Below are 19,592 nucleotides of genomic sequence, written 5' to 3'. Positions count from 1 at the left end.
TACCAAACAGGATCGCGTATGGACTAAGCTTAGTGGGTCCAGCTGGTGTATGTCTGACACTGAACAGTGCAAGGGGAAGGCTCTCATGCCATTGCCTCCCTGTCTCTTGTGTAGCCTTGAGCATTTTGCACTTTAATGTCCCATTCAACCTCTCAACTTTGCCGCTGCTCTGCCGGTGATATGGGGTGTGTAGGGCCAACTCGGTCCCGAGGGCTTCCCATATCTCCCTTGTAAGATTGGCTGTGAATGCAGGCCCTTGGTCACTCTCTATGGTTTCTGGGAGCCCATACCTGCACACTATCTCAGAGAGAAGCTTTCTTGCAGTGGTTTTTGCCGATTGATTCTTGACTGGAAAAGCTTCTGGCCACCCTGAGAATATGTCTATCACCACTAAAGCATACTCAGAACCCTCTGAATGCGGCATTTGTATGTGATCTATCTGTATGTGCTGAAAAGGGTACAAGGGTCTGGGTGTGCATCTCTGAGGTGTTTTTTCTGTTTTCCCTGGATTGCATCGAGCACAGACAAGGCATCCTTTTGTGATGTTGGCGGCTATAGTTGAAAAGCCTGCTGCATGGTAGTACTGGCAGACAAGGTTGTGCATCTTGCTCTTGGACTGATGAGTTGTGTCATGGGCCAATTTGGCCACCATAGGGTAGAGGACTCTTGGTAGGCAGGGCTTTCCTTTGTTCATCATCAGGTGTCTTGCATCTTCTGTGGCTCCACCTTGGGTCCATTTGTCCTTCTCTTCCTTGGATGCTTGTTTCTGGAGTGTTGAGAGTGTCTTCTCCCAAGGCTCCTTCTTTTCCTCTGTTTCTTAGTCCTTGAGAGAGTAAAGATGAGCTGCTTCTGTGTCAAGTGGTAATAAAGCTGCTTCTTTTGCTGTGACATCAGCCAGTCTGATGCCCATTGCCTCCTTTGAAGTCCCTCCAGTGTGTGCTTTTACTTTTACCACCGCAACTCTTTCTGGCATCAATAAAGACTCCATCAATTCTTGTATGGCAATGTGATGTCTGACAGGCGTTCCGTTGGACGTGATGAAGTCTCTTGCCCTCCAGATTGGTCCATAGTCATGGCAAACACCATGAGCGTAGCGTGAATCAGAGTATATTGTGGCTGTGCGTTGGGCAGACATCTTGCATGCTTCTGTCAAGGCTCGCAGTTCTGCTTCGTGGGCAGAGACGGATGGGGGTAATGGTTGTGCTAGTATAACAGTATCTTCTGTAACTACTGCCATACCCGTGTGAAAGCGGCCTTCTTGGTCTGCGTACCATGATCCATCCACAAAAAGCGTCAGGTCAGGATTTTCCAAAGGCAAGTCAGTGACTGAGTCGAATCCGGAGGTTTCCTGTCTCATCATGGCGAGACAATCATGCTGAGCCATTTCTGAGTCGACTACCTCTTCCACTTATGTGTCAGAGATGTGGTCTGCACCTTGTTCCCCTCTTGGCAGAGGTAGGAGAGTAGCTGGGTTGAGGACAGCACACCTGGAGATGGTAACATTGTCTGGAAGCAGAAGGGAGCATTTGAGATGCAAGTGGCGGGCAGCAGACAGGTGCTTCGGCTGTGTCTGGGGCCAGGATAGCAGTAATGTCATGAGGTGCCATGATCTTCAGTTGGTGGCCCAGTATTATGTCAGATATCTTGTCCAGGAGCAGGTGGTTTGCAAACACGGCTCTCATGCAAGTTGGGGCTCCACAGGCCACTGGGTCTAGTCTGGCAGAGTAATATCCAAGAGGATGTTGTCTGCCTCCGTGGAGCTGTGTCAGGACTCCAGTTTCATGACCTTGCTTTTCCATAACAAACAGGCAGAATAGTTTATTGTAGTCTGGTAATCCTAAGGCTGGAGAGGATGTGATGGCAGCCTTTAGCATGTAGAATCCATTAATGGCTTCCTTGGTTAGACTGAAGGGATATTCCTTGAGGCAGTCATACAAGGGTTGCATGCGCAGAGAGGCATCAAGGATCCAGAGACGGCAGTAGGAGACAAGGGCAAGGAACGTCTGCAGCTGTGGGGGCTTGGTTGGTAGAGTTATATTCTTTTTTTTTTAAACCAGTTATTTTTATTTAGCTTTCAAAAGATTTTAAACAATAAACAGTGGATATCAATATACATGTAACAATTCACATATCTTGTAGTAATACAATCAAAGCCATCCCCCCCCCCCCTCCCCCAATACTCCTTGTGCCGGGTATACTTGAGAGTCTTAGCAATCATATCACCGCCATCCAGGCGGACCATATTTTTTCGAAAGTCCTTTCACCATGCCTTCGCCTGTAAATGCTTTCCTCTAAATGCATTACCGTACGTGTCTGAGCAATAAATTCCCTCCTAGTGGGGGGTTCCGAATCCTTCCATTTTCGTGCTATTAGTTTGCGTGCCACATACAGCAACCTCGCTATTGCCACTTTGTAATGTTCTGAGACAGGTATCCCATCCACATCCCCCAAAACACACAGCACTGGATTCCTGTCGAGCGTACATGCATAAGCTCTCTCAATATTGTTGATAACGACCAGCCAGTATGCCACCAGCCACGGACACGACCATAGCATGTGTAACAGTCCGGCCTGGTCTGTGCCACATCTAGGGCAGCTAGAGTCTCCCCTCAAGCCCGCCTTGAGTCTCCCCTCAAGCCCGCCTTGAGTAGGACCAGCGGTGTTTTGTATGTTCTATGTATTACATATAATTGGGAGAGCCGTGCCTGCTCGCTTAGAGAGATCTTCGGGACATATTCAAGAATAGCCTCCCCTTGTTCTGTTGTGAGGGTACCCACCTCCCTTTCCCGTTTACTCTTTGCAGTGAGGTGATTGTCCCCCAGATAAGAGTGTAGTAGATCATGATATATGCTTGATATAACTCCCCTCGTCCCTCCCTTCATACACACAAAGTCTAGTACAATGTCGCCCTGAACCGTCATGGCTCCCAATCTACACTGTGCCCTCCAAGCATGTCGAAGCATATAGTATTGAAACCCCCATACCGAAGGCAAATCAAATTCCTCTCTCAATGTCTCAAAGGTCTTCAGGTCCGTTCCACTCTGCAGCTGGCACACATATCTCACTCCTTTCGCCTTCCAATTGCCCATTTGACGCAGCTTATTAAGTTCCGGCAGATGCTCATTGTCCCACACCGGTGAGTACCTAGTCGGCTCATCCACCCCTCTGATCCTTTTAATGGTGTCCCATACCTTCTGAATCATGCCTATGGTAGGATATGGTGCTCCCAGTTTCTTAAAGGTACCATCCTCTAGACCCTGGATAAGTGGGCGTCTCCCCGTCACATGTACCAGCACCCGGTGAGCTGCTACTCCACAATCGAGCTCTCTCCATCCCCTGACATGCTGGCCCTGTACTGCCAAGAAATAGACCCATGGATTTGGTGCGGCCAGTCCTCCCTCTTCCTTTCCTTTTTGCAGAGTTCCAAATTTAATCCGTGCCTGCTTCTTGCCCCATATCAATGCCCCAAAACCGTTTTTTTGGTAGCCATATCGGCGAATTGTGCAAAACGTACATTAGTTGTGGCATAAGGACCATCTTAATCAGGTTAGTTCTACCCGTTACCGTTAAAGCCAATTTGCACCATGCACCTATTTTCCCTTTAAATTTCTCTAGCAGAGGAACCAAACTCAGACCCGTGAATCGGGACAGTGGAAGAGCTACCCATATCCCTAGGTATTTAAACTGTGAAACTAGCTGGAGTTGTTTCCCCCTCTCATCTATCTCCTCCGCTTGTATTGCTCTATCCACAGCCATGACATAAGACTTGTGCCAATTTATCTCCAGTCCCGAAATGCTCCCAAATTGTTTAATTACATCCATCGCGCACCCCAGTGTCTCTCCTGCACTTTCCAAAAACAACAGGATGTCGTCGGCATACAATGATATTTTTTCTTCCAGCTTCCCAAATTTAAATCCGACCACTCCCCTCTCAGCTCTGATCTTGGCCGCCAGGGGCTCCACTGCCACCGCGAACAATAGCGGGGGCAGCGGACACCCCTGTCTTGTGCCCCTATGCAAGTCAAACATCCCGGACTGTTCTCCATTCACCTTAACTACCGCTTTTGGGGATGAGTACAATAACTTCACCCAGGCCATGAACGCGGGGCCGAATCCCATCAGTTCCATGATTTTCCATAAGTATTGCCATTCCACGCTATCAAATGCTTTCCTAGCGTCCAATGACATCACTATTCTCCTGCCACCATTATCAGCAGGCAGTTGCATATTAAGAAATAATCTTCTTAAGTTAACAGCCGTGGAGCGGTTAGGCATAAAGCCCGACTGGTCCTCGTGTATAATGGTATGCGCAACCCCGGTGAGCCGGGTGGCCAGGATCTTAGCGAGTATTTTGACATCCGTTGTCAACAAAGAAATGGGCCTGTACGACTCCGCATCCATGGGATCTTTTCCCTCCTTCGGCAGAACTACTATCACCGCTTCCTCCATTGATCTCGGCAGTGCCCCCGTCACTAAAGCCTCATCAAACACAGATTTCAATTTCGGAGCCAGCAGTTCCACTAACTCCCTGTACACCTCCCCAGGTAGACCATCAGCTCCCGGTGATTTGTTATTGGGCATAGACAGTATTGCACATTCCACCTCCTCCACACTCACAGGTTCTTCCAACCTCAACCTATCTTCCTCAGACAATTTAGGTAGTGAAATGCCTTCCAAAAAATTCTCCACATCCCCCTCTGTGTCCCGTGCTCTCGAAGTGTACAGTGCCATGTAATATGTCTTGAAGACCTCCAGTATGTCCTTTGTGTCTGTCAGAGTCGCCCCTGTTTGATCTCTCAGTTTATACACCCTGGAAGACTCCCTCTGTGCCGCAGATATCACCACCAACAAGTGACCAACTCTCTCTCCTTCTTCAAAGAATTGGGCTTGCTGAAATGCCCTTTTCCTCTCAGCTTGCATCATGTGCAGTTTATCAACTGCCTCCTGAGCCAATTTTAGTCTATTGTGAGCTTCACTCGTTGGCGCCAAAATCATGTCTGCCTCCGCTCTTGTCAGGTCATCCTTTATTTGTTGATCTGCCAATTTAGTTTTGGTCTTACACCTCGCAATCTCACTTATAAAAAGTCCCCTCGTAAACGCCTTCATGGCATCCCATACCGTTGTGGCCTCAGTACTCCCTTCGTTCATTTGGAAGAAGTGCTCTAGCTCTTTGGTTATGCCACCCATGTCCACCACTTTAAGCCACGTCGGGTGAAGACGCCAACCTCCCCTCTGACCCTGAACAGATCTCACCAGAAGCGTGACCACCATAGGACCACCATAGATCTGAGAGAGTCCTCTGTAGGTATTCCACCTCCCCCACCATCCCGTCCATAGCGGTATCCCCCAAAGCCAAGTCTATCCTCGACAGTGTTCCATGTGTTGCCGAATGACATGAAAAAGTCCTCTTACCCTCATTTCGTACTCTCCACAGATCTACCAGCCCAAGTTCCCCTACATACTTGCCAAAGGCAGTCATCCTGTCCTGTCCAGCTTCCGTACCTGCCGGTCTTACTTTATCCCAATAATCATTCATATTGTTGTTAACATCTCCCATAATCAACAACGGAGTCTCCCCCCATCTGCCTGTCAGTTCCAGTACTGCTTGTAGTTTCTTTTTAGAGTAAGGTGGAGGGATATATAAAGCCACTAAAATCATTTTGTGTCCGAACAATCTGCAAGCAATCCATACATACTGCCCTTCACTGTCTACATGCACTTCCAGCTCTTCATAATGTGTGTTTTTGTGTATTAGGACTGACACCCCCCTGGAGTACGAGGACTAAGTAGAATGATATGTCTTTAGCATCCAGGCTCTTGACAACCAGTGCATAGTGTCTCTAGTGAGATGTGTCTCCTGTAAGCACGCGATCATAGGTTCACAGGATTTGATATGATTCAGAACAGCCACCCTCTTAACCTTATCAGATATACCACGTACATTCCAACTTAACATCCGAACAGTACGGTTACTCATTGTGCATTAGAAAGAACAATCCATCATCATCAAGTAACATCATTACATTGTGGTCCCAATCATACCCGGTTAAACAGCATGAAAACCCCCATCTCCGTACAAATCCATCCCTCTCCGCTTCCCCTCCCCCTACCCTTCCCCTTTTGCAGTTGTCACTCTTTCCCCAACGTGAGAGTGGGAGCTCAAAGAACCTGAGCAACGTCTCAGTATTCCGCACTTCAACATGCGTCGTGTCCTCCTCCATCATTGGCAGCCTCTCCGCCATACTGTCAACAGTATGCATAGTCCCGAACCATTAGTCAAACAATTAACCATAATACGTAGATCCCAGTGGGGAGTTCTCCCCCTCCTCTGCGCTCCTATTTCGCAGAGTAAAGCAGCGCCACAACCCTGTCCAGTGATCAGTCTAGCAGGGTCATGTGGTCATATTTCCATTATCTTCAGCCTCAACCGGTGACGGGGAAAAAAATGACCTTTCCAAAAGCTTCCACTCTTAATTTAGCAGGATAAATTGTAGAGTATTTCAAATGCAAAGAGCGGAGCTGTTTCTTCACTTCGCCATACCGCAGTCGCAACTTTTGCACCTCGGCTGAGTAATCCGGGTATATTTCGATTCGTTTGCCCTCCAGGTTAAGATCTGTCAACTTTCCAGCCTTTCGTAAGATAGTGTCCCTGTCTCTGCAATTCAGGATTCTGGCTAGCATCGTGCGAGGTCCATCTCCTGGCACTGGGGGTCTCATGGGTACGCGATGGGCACGCTCCACCGCAAACACTCTCGACAAGTTATCAGCACCAAACTTGTCCAGCAGCCAGGTTTCAATAAAGGCTGTGGGGTCAGCACCCTCAGCTCTCTTAGGGATGCCCACAATGCGCAAATTGTTCCTACGTGACCGGTTTTTCAGGTCATCATTTTTATTAGCTACTACCGTGATCCTCTGTGCTGTTGTTGTGTCTTTTGCACTGAGGTTAAGTGATCTTCTGTTACACCAACTCTGTCCTCCACCTCAGTTAATCTGGCTGTAACTTTCTGCATAGATGTTTTTATGCCTCCCATTTCTTCTTTCAGGCAATTCACCTGCTTTGTTAGAGCAGTTAAGGCAGTCTTGCAGTATAAGACAGCTTGGAATACATCCCGCAGGGTGGGCTCTGCTACATCTGCACTTTCAGCTAACTGCACAGTGTCACCATCCCCCTCTTCCTCCTGCTCCAGCTCTGCATTCAGCACAGGCATCTCCTCATCATCTTCCTCCTCATCTCTGTGCTTCTCACTCTCTCCATTTCCTTCTTCATCTGTCTCTATGCCCCTCACATACCTGTTCAGCCGGGCTGAGACTTCCAGCCTCTGTGCATAGGCTGTGTTTCTTCTTCCTGCCTCCTCCTCTCTCTCAGCACCATCTTGGACTGAGGCACTGCTGCAGGCTCCGGCATCTTTCTGCCTTTTGCGGCCCATGTCTGTCTCTCTGAGTCTGGCAGAAGCTCGCCCCTGACTCCTGGGACCTTCAGACATCTGATCCTGGTAAAGGAATTAGCTGGTTCGGGCTCTGTGCAGGATAATTGAGGCTAATGGTGGCAGAGAAGCACAGCCACCCGACTTCTCACATCAAGAGCTAGGCCCCGCCCCCCGTAGAGTTATATTCTGCACGGCTGTTTTCCTGTCCTCGGTCAGGTGTTTGGTCTGGTGGGAGATGCAGTGTCCCAAAAAGACAACTTTCTCCTTGCAGAACTGCAGTTTGTCCTTTGATGCTTTGCATCCATTATGTGCCAAGAATTGTAGTAAGGAGATGGATTCTGTCTGGGCTTCTTCCAGGGTGTCAGCACAGAGGAGGAGGTCATCCACGTATTGTAGGAGAATGACAGTGGGATGTGTCATCTTCCAGGGATCCAAGACCGTCATCATGGTTTGGGTGAACATAGAGGGACTGTTTTGTGCCCCTTGAGGCATCACAGTCCAAGCATATTGCCGACCCTCATGTGTGAAAGCAAACAGATACTGGCAGTCAGGATGTAGGGGCACACTGAAAAAGGCATTGGCCAAGTCAATCACCGTGAACCATTGGGAGGTGGGCGGGATTGATGACAGCAGTGTGTGTGGGTTGGGCACAATAGGTGTGTCCAGTATTGTGGCTTCATTGACTGCACGCAAATCATGTACCATGCGGAACTTAGTAGGTTGTCCCTTGGGTGTCTTCTTCTTTACGGGAAACAGGAGTGTTGCAGGGTGACTTGATGGGGTTGATGGCTCCATTTTCTATGTAGATTTTCAGTTGCTGTGTAATGGCGGCGGATTGTGCGATGGAGAGTGGATACTGCGGTTTGCTGGGTAGCAGAGCTCCAGGCTTCAGCTCCACCTTCACAGGCTGAACTTTGAGCCTGCCGATATCTTCTGGGCCTCATGCCCACAGTGAGTCTGGGATCAGTGCCATTAATTCAGCATCTACATCATCCATGGTTGTGGTCTGGTTACTGATCTGCAGAGGGAAGAGGGCGTATACTTCTGCAGAATGCTCCTGAGTGAGTGGAGTGGTAAGACTGACTGTTCCATCTTCGTGAAATAGAATGTTGGCTTGGAGTTTTGACAACAGATCTGATCCTAGTAGGTGGACAGGGCATGTGGCTGAGACCACTAATTGGGACAACATGTTTTGTGTTGGCTGGAAGCCTATATGAAGAGGTCTGGTCATTGGAGTGTACCGAGTATTTCCATCTACCCCCACACAAGGCACTACTTCATCCGTGAGACAGTCCGGGTCTGGTAAGTCAATGTTCCTGATTACACTTCTGGCTGCACTGGTATCCACTAGGAAATTGAGGGGTCTGCCCTCAGCCTCTAACTGGATAGTAGGCATTGGTCCACTTGGTTGTTTTGTGGAGTGCAAGAGTAGTGGGGTGTGTGGTGGATCCGGCTTGCCAATGTCCTATTGTGGATGGGGTCCAGGTGGTCCCTGGGTGGGCTGCTGTTACTGTTCTGGCCCTTTCTTGAGTGACCTGCAGTTCCTTTTTAGGTGCCCTATTTTCCCACAGTTGAAGCAGGCACCCCTAGGTCTCTGCCGTCTGGGGTTGTCTTGAGTGGGGTCCTGATACAACAGAAGGGTAGTATGGGGATTAGTTGGCTGATTCAACTCTGATCCCTTTGCCACTGTGTGTAGCACTTCTGATTCTAGCCTGCGGTATTCTGGCCTGGTGGTCTGCAGTTGTTTGCGTATTGGCTCTCGGAGACCCTGTACAAAAGCCTGCACCCAGATTTGATGGTGGGCTTTGTCCAGGAGATCAAATCCTAGATCAGTAAACATTTGGTTTAACCTGTGGTAATATTTTTCCACAGATTCGCCTTTTTCCTGCATTGTGTCTTGCAGGGAAGTGGCTTGATCTATTAGGCGGTCCTTGGCCCAGAGTTGGAGCTTTTCTAGGAAGTCCTGCCCAGATGGTAAGGACTGGTAGTACTCAGGCATCCCACTCGTTGGTCTCAAGGCTGGTTCCATTACAGGCCAGAATGAATCAGCTGCTTTGATCTCAGCTAGTCCAATTAAATATATCCATAAATCAGCAAGTGTTTTGTATATCTGACTCATCTTCCTATAGAAAGGCATAGGATGCCCTTCTGGATCTGGTAGGCTGTTAACTAGAGTGGCAGCTTCTTGGGGTTTCCAGCTCACATATCAGGTGCTACGTCTGGAAGGAATAAAAATGACGTTGATGAGAGCCATACGCCTAGTACGGTGTGGGTTGAAATCACTTATAGACTCAGACCTGCCTGGGCTTCCATCTTCGTACAGAGGCATAGTTATCCCCCCTTGGTTGTGGGTTGGTGCAGCTATACTACTGCTCGGGTCTGCATCCCGCCGTATGGATTTGACTGTAGGGTGACAGGTTTCTATGTTTTCCTCCTTAACTTCTCCTTCTTCATCCTCATCTTGCTCACCATTTGTATATATACCAGATACTACCGGAGCTAAAATGGCTGCTGAATGACGTGTACCCTTGCGTGAGATGGCTGCCGGTGTAGGTGTGGGTGTAATTGTGGGTGTGGCCTGCCTCAAGATGACCTCTGGGACAAGGGGTGTGCCATCTGCGTTGAGAACTGGGTACAGGGGAGTAGGCTTATGCGGGCGTGGCGCCCCACAAACCGCACATGTGTCCCTCCAATCTGGGTTCTGATTCTGGCAGACTGCACATATCCACCCTTTTGGAGAATATGAAGGTGGATTGCGCAGTGTAGGTGCAATCGCCGGAGCCAGAGTCATTTTGTCAAGAGGTGGCCTGTGAATATATTCACCAGTGGCAGAATTACATTCTTCAACCCACATTTGTCTCTTAATTTCTCTTGCTGTTCTATACCATGCCTCGGCATCCCGTAAAACATTATTGTCCCTTAAGAGTCCTTTTTTGCTCATCAACGTGCTTTTCCATTCTGTCTCATCAAGCCTTCCCCCCGGGTTTGTGGATCCCGTAAGTTTCAGGAGAAGTTTCATATTTTTAACACACTGTTTCCCTTCTCTTTCTGCCACTATTTCCTGGGCGGAAAAATGATTGGGTTTAGACTTGTTATGACCCATGTTACAGCTTAATACCCAACCACTGTACTTCTTGCTTTGCAAAAGCCTCATAAATTTCTGGGCTACCGTTTTTGTAGGGACACCTAAATGGTACTTTGTGTGTAGGATGATATAATCTGTTAGCTTCAACGTAGTACAGTAGTGTACCTTCTGGACTAGAAATGAATAGTCTAGCGTGAATATTCAATCTAAACACTTTTAATTCAGGAAATTCAGCTGAATAAGGCTGGTTTCACATTAGCGCTTTTAAGCGCACGCACGGCCGGGGGTAGCTCCGCCCCCGAGCCGGCTCTCTGCCCGGCGTGCCCGCCCCTTGCTTGTAGCGCCGCCTCCTAGCGCACAGCGGCGCCTGCGATCGGCGCACCCTATCTTTAGCATAGGGTGCGCAGATCGTGCGCAGGCCGTGCGCTAGTTGCGCTTTGACCTGCGCTGCGCACTTTTGACGGTGCGCCGTGCGCGCCAAAATCCGAAAAGTTTGATTTTGGCGCGCACGGCGCACCGTCAAAATTGCACAGCGCAGGTCAAAGCGCAACTAGCGCACGGCCTGCGCACGATCTGCGCACCCTATGCTAAAGATAGGGTGCGCCGATCGCAGGTGCCGCTGTGCGCTAGGAGGCGGCGCTACAAGCAAGGGGCGGGCACACCGGGCAGAGAGCCGGCTCGGGGGCGGAGCTACCCCCGGCCGTGCGTGCGCTTAAAAAGCGCTAATGTGAAACCAGCCTAAGCAGTATAACCAGTGTTGATTCTGTGGACGGGTGTTTTTAGCACTTGAACAATGCGCCAACCTTGTTCTGAGATAGCGAGAACTTGTGTTTGTACACAGTGAGGGCAAGACATGAGACCATTGTGAATAGTGGTGTAATGGTTAATATGTTCCTCTCCCCTCTACTGTTTTCTTTTACCAAGGCAACTAGGGCAGACCGTTGTTACTTCCTAGCTGTAGTGAAAGTGCAGTACTGTTAAAGATCAACCTGATTTATACAGCATATGGGGGCATATTCTATGGGGTAGCATATTTGTGCTAATACATTTTTGCTATTTATATGCTCCTTTTGTCCTATTTTTCATCTGTGTATGACCCTAAGCTACGTTCTGACTACCCTCTGCCTGCCCCTTGTGTCCTGCATTAGCTTTCTTGTTTACTGACCTCAGCTTGTCTTGGATTTTGTCTCCCTCTGATTCCCCGTCCTTTCCCTGGTGTCCTGTGGCCCCCTTTCCCCTGCTCCAGGGTTCCTGTAGCAACCTGCAGGCATCTCCAGCAGGACGCTAAGCCCCGCCCCCTGTGATCACATGATCGTAGGTCCTTCTGCTCTCTGCTTCCCTCAGCGTCCTCTTTCATTGCTCTGCTCAGATCCCATCTGTCAGCTTTCCCAGCAGCATCTGACCCTGGGCTTCCCCGCGGTGTGGATAAGTCACCCTGTTCAGCCTTGGCAGTTCGTTGGTGCTTACAGGAACTTGACACCTTTGTGCAGCATTATATGGGGTGTATTTTGTATGGAGCATCTTATGGGGCCCATCATGAACTGTATGGAGCATTATATGGGGCTCCTGATTCAATATGGATATTCAAAACATTTAACCTACTGATTTCTCAATTAATTTTACTTTTCATAGAATCATAGAATCGTAGAGTTGGAAGGGACCTCCTGGGCCATCTGGTCCAACCCCCTGCTCAAAGCAGGATTCGCTAAATCATCCCAGTCAGATGTCTGTCCAGCCTCTGTTTGAAGACATTGAAAGTATTATTTTATTATTTATTATTTTATTGGTATCTTTTTATTTTTGAAGTGGCTTTCATGCTACTTTTGATCAAAAACAGTATTACTTAAAACTCTATTATTTAGATGCACTTTTTCATTTACTTATTTAGTTACAGCAGGGTTTTTGCTCATTTTGTCTTTTACAGGTTTTATGTTTTATGGCCAATGTCAACATGCATTTATTTGCTGCATGTGTATCAACTCAAACCAAGCTCAGTTTTTGTGTTTTTTCTTTGAAATTTACCAGTAGCTGCTGCATTTTCGACCCTAGGCTTATACGCGAGTCAATAAGTTTTCCCATTTTTTTGTGGCAAAATTAGGGAGGTCGGCTTATACTCGGGTCGGCTTACACATGAGTATAATAATCTTTATTTTTTTTATTTTTTATTTTTATTTTTTATTTATTTTATTTTTTTATTTTATATATACGGTATATCTTTACCAATAACAACCCTTTCATTCCACATCTGGTATGGCATGCCAGATATGTGGATGACATCCTTCTAGTCTGGAAAGGTGATGCCTCCACTTATTCTGAATTCACATCATACCTCAATTCCAATTCCTGTAACATCAGATTTTCTTGTACTCCATTAGCCACCAGTACTCCCTTTTTAGACATCATGCTTATAGGTGACAGCATTACTACGATGGTTAACCCTACACTGTACAGGAAAGGTTCGAGGCCTTTTAATGTTTTAACCCCTTACCTACAAAGGACGTAATATTCCGTCCATGTGACCCTGGACCTAACTACCATGGACGGAATATTACGTCCCAGCGATCAGCGGCGCCCACGTGGTGAGCGCCGCTGATCGCGGCCGGGTGTCAGCTAATTATCATAGCTGACACCCGGCACAATGTGTCAGGGGCGGTCACGGACCGCCCCCGACACGTTAACCCCTTGTACACCGCGATCAAACGCGATCGCGGTGTACCGGGGGTTAAAGGGAAGCATCGGCAGGGAGGGGGCTCCCTCCGTGCTTCCCTGAGCCCCCCACGACAGCGCAATGTGCAGCGGTGCTGCGGGGGGCTCCTTTCCTCCAGGCCCCCGAATCCAAGATGGCGACGGGGGCCTTCGGGGGCCTGTAGAGAGCTGACTTCCCCACTGCCTGCAAAGCGCAGGCATGAGGAAGTCTGCAGCAGTGCCTGTGACAGATCGCTGATCTGTCACAGTGATCTGTGATGTGACAGATCAGCGATCTGTCACAGGACAGTGATTTCCCACCTGGGACAAGGTAATAAAGTAAAAAAAAAAAAAAAAAAGTGTTAAAAATAATTAAAAAAAAAAATCGCTAAATAAATTAGTAAAAAAAAAAATATTCCCCAATAAATCCATTTTTTCAAAATAAAAAAACCCAAAAACAATAAAAGTACACATATTTGGTATCGCCGCGTCCGTAATGACCTGCCCTATAAAACTGTCCCATTAGTTAACCCCTTTAGCGAACCCCTTAAAAATAAAAATAAAAAACGAAGCAAAAAATGATTTATTATCATACCACCGAACAAAAAGTGCAATAACGCGCGATCAAAAAGACGCATATAAATATCCATGGTACCGCTGAAAACGTCATCTTGTCCCGCAAAAAACGAGCCGCCATACAGCGTCATCCGCAAAAAAATAAAAAAGTTATAGCTCGCAGAATAAAGCGATACAAAAATAATTATTTTTTATATAGAATTGTTTTCATTGCAAAAAACCGACAAAACATAAAAAAACCACCTAAATGAGGTATCACTGTAACCGTACTGACCCGAAGAATAAAAGCGCGGAACGGTGTAAACGCACCCCCCAAAAGAAATTCATGAAACGCTGGTTTTTGTTCATTCTGCGTCCCAAAAATCGGAATAAAAAGCGATCAAAAAATGTCACGTGCCCGAAAATGGTACCAATAAAAACGTCAACTCGTCCCGCAAAAAATAAGACCTCACATAACTCGGTGGGTCAAAATACGGAAAAATTATAGCTCTCAATATGTGGTGATGCAAAAACTATTTTTACAATAAAAAGCGTCTTTTAGCGTGCGACAGCTGCCAAACATAAAAACCGCCATAAATAGTAAATCAAACCCCCCGTTATCACCCCCTTAGTTAGGGAAAAATAATAAAACTAAAAGAAAATGTATTTATTTCCATTTTCCCGCTAGGGTTAGGGCTAGGGTTAGGGCTAGGGTTAGGGCTCAGATTAGGGTTAGGGGTGTGTTGGGGTTAGGGTTGGAGTTATAATTGGGGGGTTTCCACTGTTTGGGCACATCAGGTGCTCTCCAAAGGCAACATGGTGTCTGATCTCAATTCCAGCCAATTCTGCGTTGAAAAAGTCAAATGGTGCTCCTTCCCTTCCAAGCTCTGCCATGCGCCCAAACAGTGTTTTACCCCCACATGTAGGGTATCAGCCTACTCAGGACAAATTACAAAACAACTTTTGGGGTCCAATTTCTCCTGTTACCCTTAGGAAAATAAAAAATTGGGGGCAAAAATATAATTTCAAAGTGCTCACCACACATCTAGATAAGTTCCGTGGGGGGGTCTAGTTTCCAAAATGGGGTCACTTGTGGGGAGTTTCAATAGTTTAGGTACATCAGGGGCTCTCCAAACGCACATGACACCTGCAGACCAATCCATCAAAGTCTGCATTCCAAAACGTCACTACTTCCCTTCCGAGCCCCGACGTGTGCCCATACAGTAGTTTTCTCCCACATATGAGGTATCAGCGTACTCAGGACAAATTGGACAACAACTTTTGGGGTCCAATTTCTCCTGTTACCCTTTGGAAAATAAAAAAAAATGGGGACTAAAAGATGATGTTTGTTGAAAAAATACGATATTTTTATTTTCACGCCCGGTCGTTATAAATTTCTGTGAAGCACTGGGGGGTTCAAAGTGCTCACCACACATCTAGATAAGTTCATTAGGGGGTCTAGTTTCCAAAATGGGGTCACTTGTGGGGGGTTTCCACTGTTTAGGTACATCAGGGGCTCTCCAAAAGCAACATGACACCCGCAGACCATGCCATCAAAGTCTGCATTCCAAAACGTCACTACTTCCCTTCCGAGCCCTGACGTGTGCCCATACAGTAGTTTTCTCCCACATATGAGGTATCAGCGTACTCAGGACAAATTGGACAACAACTTTTGGGGTCCAATTTCTCCTGGTACCCTTGGGAAAATAAAAAAATTGGAGACTAATTGATCATGTTTGTGGAAAAAATACGATTTTTTTATTTTCATGCTTGGGCATTATAAACTTCAGTGAAGCACTGGGGGGTTCAAAGTGCTCACCACACATCTAGATAAGTTCCTTGGGGGGTCTAGTTTCCAAAATGGTGTCATTTGTGGGGGGTTTCTACTGTTTTGGTACATCAGGGGCTTTCCTAACGCGACATGGTGTCCAATCTCAATTCCAGCCAAAAACGTCAAATGGCGCTGCTTCCCTTCCGAGCTCTGCCATGCGCCCAAATAGTGGTTTACACCCACATATGGGGTATCAGCGTACTCAGGATAAATTGCACAATATCTTTTAGGGTCCTGTTACTTTTGGAAAAATAAGAATTGAGGGTGAAAAGATCATTTTTGTGGAAAAAATATGATTTTTTAATTGTACCGCTGTACGTTATAAACTTCTGTGAAGCCCTTGTGGTTTCAAAGTTCTCACCACATATCTAGATAAGTTCCTTGGGGGGTCTAGTTTCCAAAATGGGGTCACTTGGGGGGGTTTCCACTGTTTAGGTGCATCAGGGGCTTTCCAAACGCGACATGGCGTCCGATCTGAATTCTAGCCAATTTTGCATTGAAAAAGTCAAACGGCCTACTGAGGTCTGCCATGCGCCGAAACAGTGGTTCCCCCCACATATCAGGTATCAGCGTACTCAGGACAAATTGCACAATAACTTTTGCAGTCCAATTTCTCCTGTTACCCTTGGTAAAATAAAGAAAATTGAACCTGAAGTATTTTTTTTGTGAAAAAAAGTTAAATGTTCATTTTTTTTTTAATATTCAAAAAATTCCTGTGACGCACCTTAATAAACTTCTTGAATGTGGTTTTAAGCACCTTAAGGGGTGCAGTTTTTAGAATGATGTCACTTTTGGGTATTTTCTATCATATAGACCCCTCAAAGTGGCTTCAAATGTGATGTGGTCCCTAAAAATAAAATGGTGTTGCAAAAATGAGAAATCGCTGGTCAATTTTTAACCCTTATAACTTCCTAACAAAAAAAAATTTTGGTTCCAAAATTGTGCTGATGTAAAGTAAACATGTGGGAAATGTTATGTATTAAGTTTTTTGTGTGCCGTATCGCTGTGATTTAAGGGCATAAAAATTCAAAGTTGGAAAATTGCGAAATTTTCAAAATTTTCGCCTAATTTCCATTTTTTTCACAAATAAACGCAAGTTATTTGAATGCAATTTTACCACTAACATGAAGTACAATATGTCACGAGAAAACAATGTCAGAATCACCGGGATCCATGGAAGCGTTCCAGAGTTATGACCTCATAAAGGTACAGTGGTCAGAATTGTAAAAATTGGCCCGGGAGTTAACGTGCAAACCACCCTTGGTAGTGAAGGGGTTAACTACGTTTAAATAAAGAATGCATTTTATCCCTGCATGGTTGTGCCAGAATCTTTCACCATTTCTTTGTATAATGTTTGTATTTGTAATTCTGAAGTTCATATAAGGCAAGGGTCAGGAACCTTTTTGGCTGAGAGAGCCATGAACGCCACGTATTTTAAAATGTAATTCCATGTGAGCCATACAATTTGTTTAAAACAAAATACAAATAAATTTGTGCATTCTAGGTAAGTCTTACATAAAATGCACACATTTACTTGTATTTAGAATGTTTATATGTTACTATCAGTAAGCACAACACAGAGGGATGATGGTAAGAGATACAGAGTTGTACTGTAAAATGACATTCCAGCAAGTGTATGCTTCAGGGAGGAAAGAGTCACAACCAGCAGAGCGTCCAGTGAGGTGGGTGAAGAGGGACCAAGTGCAGGTATGAGTGCTAGGAGACTTTTGGTCAGTCTGTAGGTGGCCCCACTGAAATTGCTGTGGAGTAGATGAGGCAAGGAGAGGAGCGGAGTGCTGTCCCGGCCTGTAACAGGCGCTCCATGCGGCTCTACCGGGCAGGCATGGATGTTCAGGTGCTGCGGTCGAGTCCTGTGGTAGGATGGTGACCGGAGATTGCAGAACCTGCATGACGTCACTGGTCACATGTAGCCCATGTGACTGCCACAGATATGAGGCGCCGTAAGGACCAAACTTATCTTACATGTTTCAGAAATCAGTGGTTTCCTTCATTATTTTTTTGTTAAAGATTAGAGATGGGCGCACACCTGGATGTTCGAGTCCGGCAGGTTCGGCAGAAGAGTTACAAAAAGTTTGGGTTTGGGTACCAGAACAGTACCCGGACCCGAACTCGGACCCTATTCACTTATATGGGGGGGGCCCAAATATGGAGTGTTTGCCAGCTGTGAGTTTTGCCTGGCTGGTTAGCAAAAATACAGGGGAACCCACGCCGTTTTTTTTTCATTATTATTTATTTACAGCGCTGGAGCGGCTGATGAATACTTCCTCCTGCTCTCACTGTAATTCCCTGGAGGAAGATCTGGCTAGTCCCGTGTTTGAGACTCTTAAATGAGGCTCCATGGACTTTATTTGCATATTCGTAATTCCCAAGGAGCAATGCACCTAGGATTTCACTGATTGAGCGCCTTTGCCGGCTGCCGCAGTGTTTTCTTTGACTGGTCTCCCTGAGGTCAGTGATTGTTTCGTGATGTAATTAGTGGCAGCTGGTGTCGGATGATGGGATCAGTAGTCCCATCAGCTGACACCAGTGACCGAAGGTAAACTTTATACCTCCAATCACAGCAGAGCTTTCACGCTGTCTTTTGACAGCATGGGAGCCGCGGCTTTCTGACTGGCGGGGAAGATTTCACCGCCGATCAGAAGCAGTGTTTGCCGCGCTGTCATGCTCATGACAGCATGACTAAAAACCCGGGGTTCAGGCAGCCAAACTGAAACAGTAGTTGTTCGGTATTTACTGCTCGGGTTTGCCCATCTCTATTAAAGATTTGTCTAAGAGCCAGATGCAGCCATCAAAAGAGCCACATCTGCCTCGCGAGCCATAGGTTCCCAACCCCTGATATAAGGGAACCTGTCACGTTGAGGGTAGAAAACGTCAGTGATTCTCTCACTGTCTTCCTGCATTGTCACCAGTTAGAGCCGCGCTCGTTTCTCCTCCGTCCCATAGACGATGAATAGAGAGAAGCGCACACGTCCCCTGTAGAAGCCTCTCTGTGGTCCTATATACCGGACTTGTTTCTATCGCAGTTTCTTTAGGTGACATTTATAAGTGCGGTAATTATAATGAATGACTCCTGTAAATCCCCATCATGGCCGCTCCCCGGGACCCTCCCAGTGTCATTGCACTTTGGATTTTCGGAGTCCCTGTGACCAGAACATATCCTGTATTAATAATCTGCACTATTATTCGTGTAGATGGCAGATTCTGGGGAAAGGACACAAAGCACATTGAGTTCAGGCCGCGCTCCATCATTATGACATATTTCCACTCCATCACTCAGGCGTCCATTGTTTCCTTCAGTCAGTTTACATTGCTGCAATGACGATACTGGATGCCGGTATGTCTGAGATGTAACTGTTCTGTTACGTGATAGTTTACTGAGAGCATGTTTCCTATATGCGGCCACCTTGAGGACTTGAGGATTTGACGTGGAAAACATTTATTCATAAAATATGGAATAGAATCTTTATGATGTTATATCTTTTTTTTCCATTCAGGTGCCTACAATATTGAATCCTCTCCGTGGAGATATTTTATATAAGATACATTTCCTGATGGACCCATCAAGGACGGATAAGGACAGGAAAAAGATGGTGGAGAAGATATTACACCTCACCCTAGAGATCCTCTTCCGGCTTACTGGAGAGGTGAGAGATTCTGATGACGTCACATTACATCATTCATATCTATGGGAATAACAGATGGACAGAACTGGAGAGGTGAGGACTCTGGAAATGTCTGTAGTGAGATTTATTAATGTGTCTCTCCATCACCAGGATTACACAGTAGTGAAGAAGACCTCTAGTGAGCGCTGTCAGGCCCCTGTGTCTGAGGGGTGGGGAAGACCCCTGAGTCAAATCACAGCGACTCCACCCCTCCCCCTGATACATGACATCAATGACCAGAAGATCTTGGAAATCGTCTACAAGATGATTGAGCTGCTGACTGGAGAGGTGACACTGCTGGGAATGCTGGGACATTATACCTTAAA

The 19,592-nt window shown here is 46.6% G+C and overlaps 1 protein-coding gene across 1 annotated transcript in view; it reads left to right on the top strand.

The window, feature by feature from the left end:
- LOC141051180 (uncharacterized) overlaps positions 1-19,592 on the top strand; it is a 90,468-nt gene that overhangs the window by 9,590 nt on the left and 61,286 nt on the right. Inside the window, 2 exon segments of the mRNA XM_073548045.1 lie at positions 19,099-19,248; positions 19,378-19,554. Of these exon segments, the coding sequence (XP_073404146.1) occupies positions 19,099-19,248; positions 19,378-19,554 (327 nt within the window).

Source organism: Dendrobates tinctorius, unplaced genomic scaffold (genome assembly GCF_039654945.1).
Source record: "Dendrobates tinctorius isolate UK_male_01 unplaced genomic scaffold, ASM3965494v1 ptg000155l, whole genome shotgun sequence".
Classification (NCBI taxonomy): domain Eukaryota; kingdom Metazoa; phylum Chordata; class Amphibia; order Anura; family Dendrobatidae; genus Dendrobates; species Dendrobates tinctorius.
The sequence above is the reverse complement of the archived record's forward strand: the minus strand, read 5'-3'. Positions and strand labels throughout refer to the sequence as shown.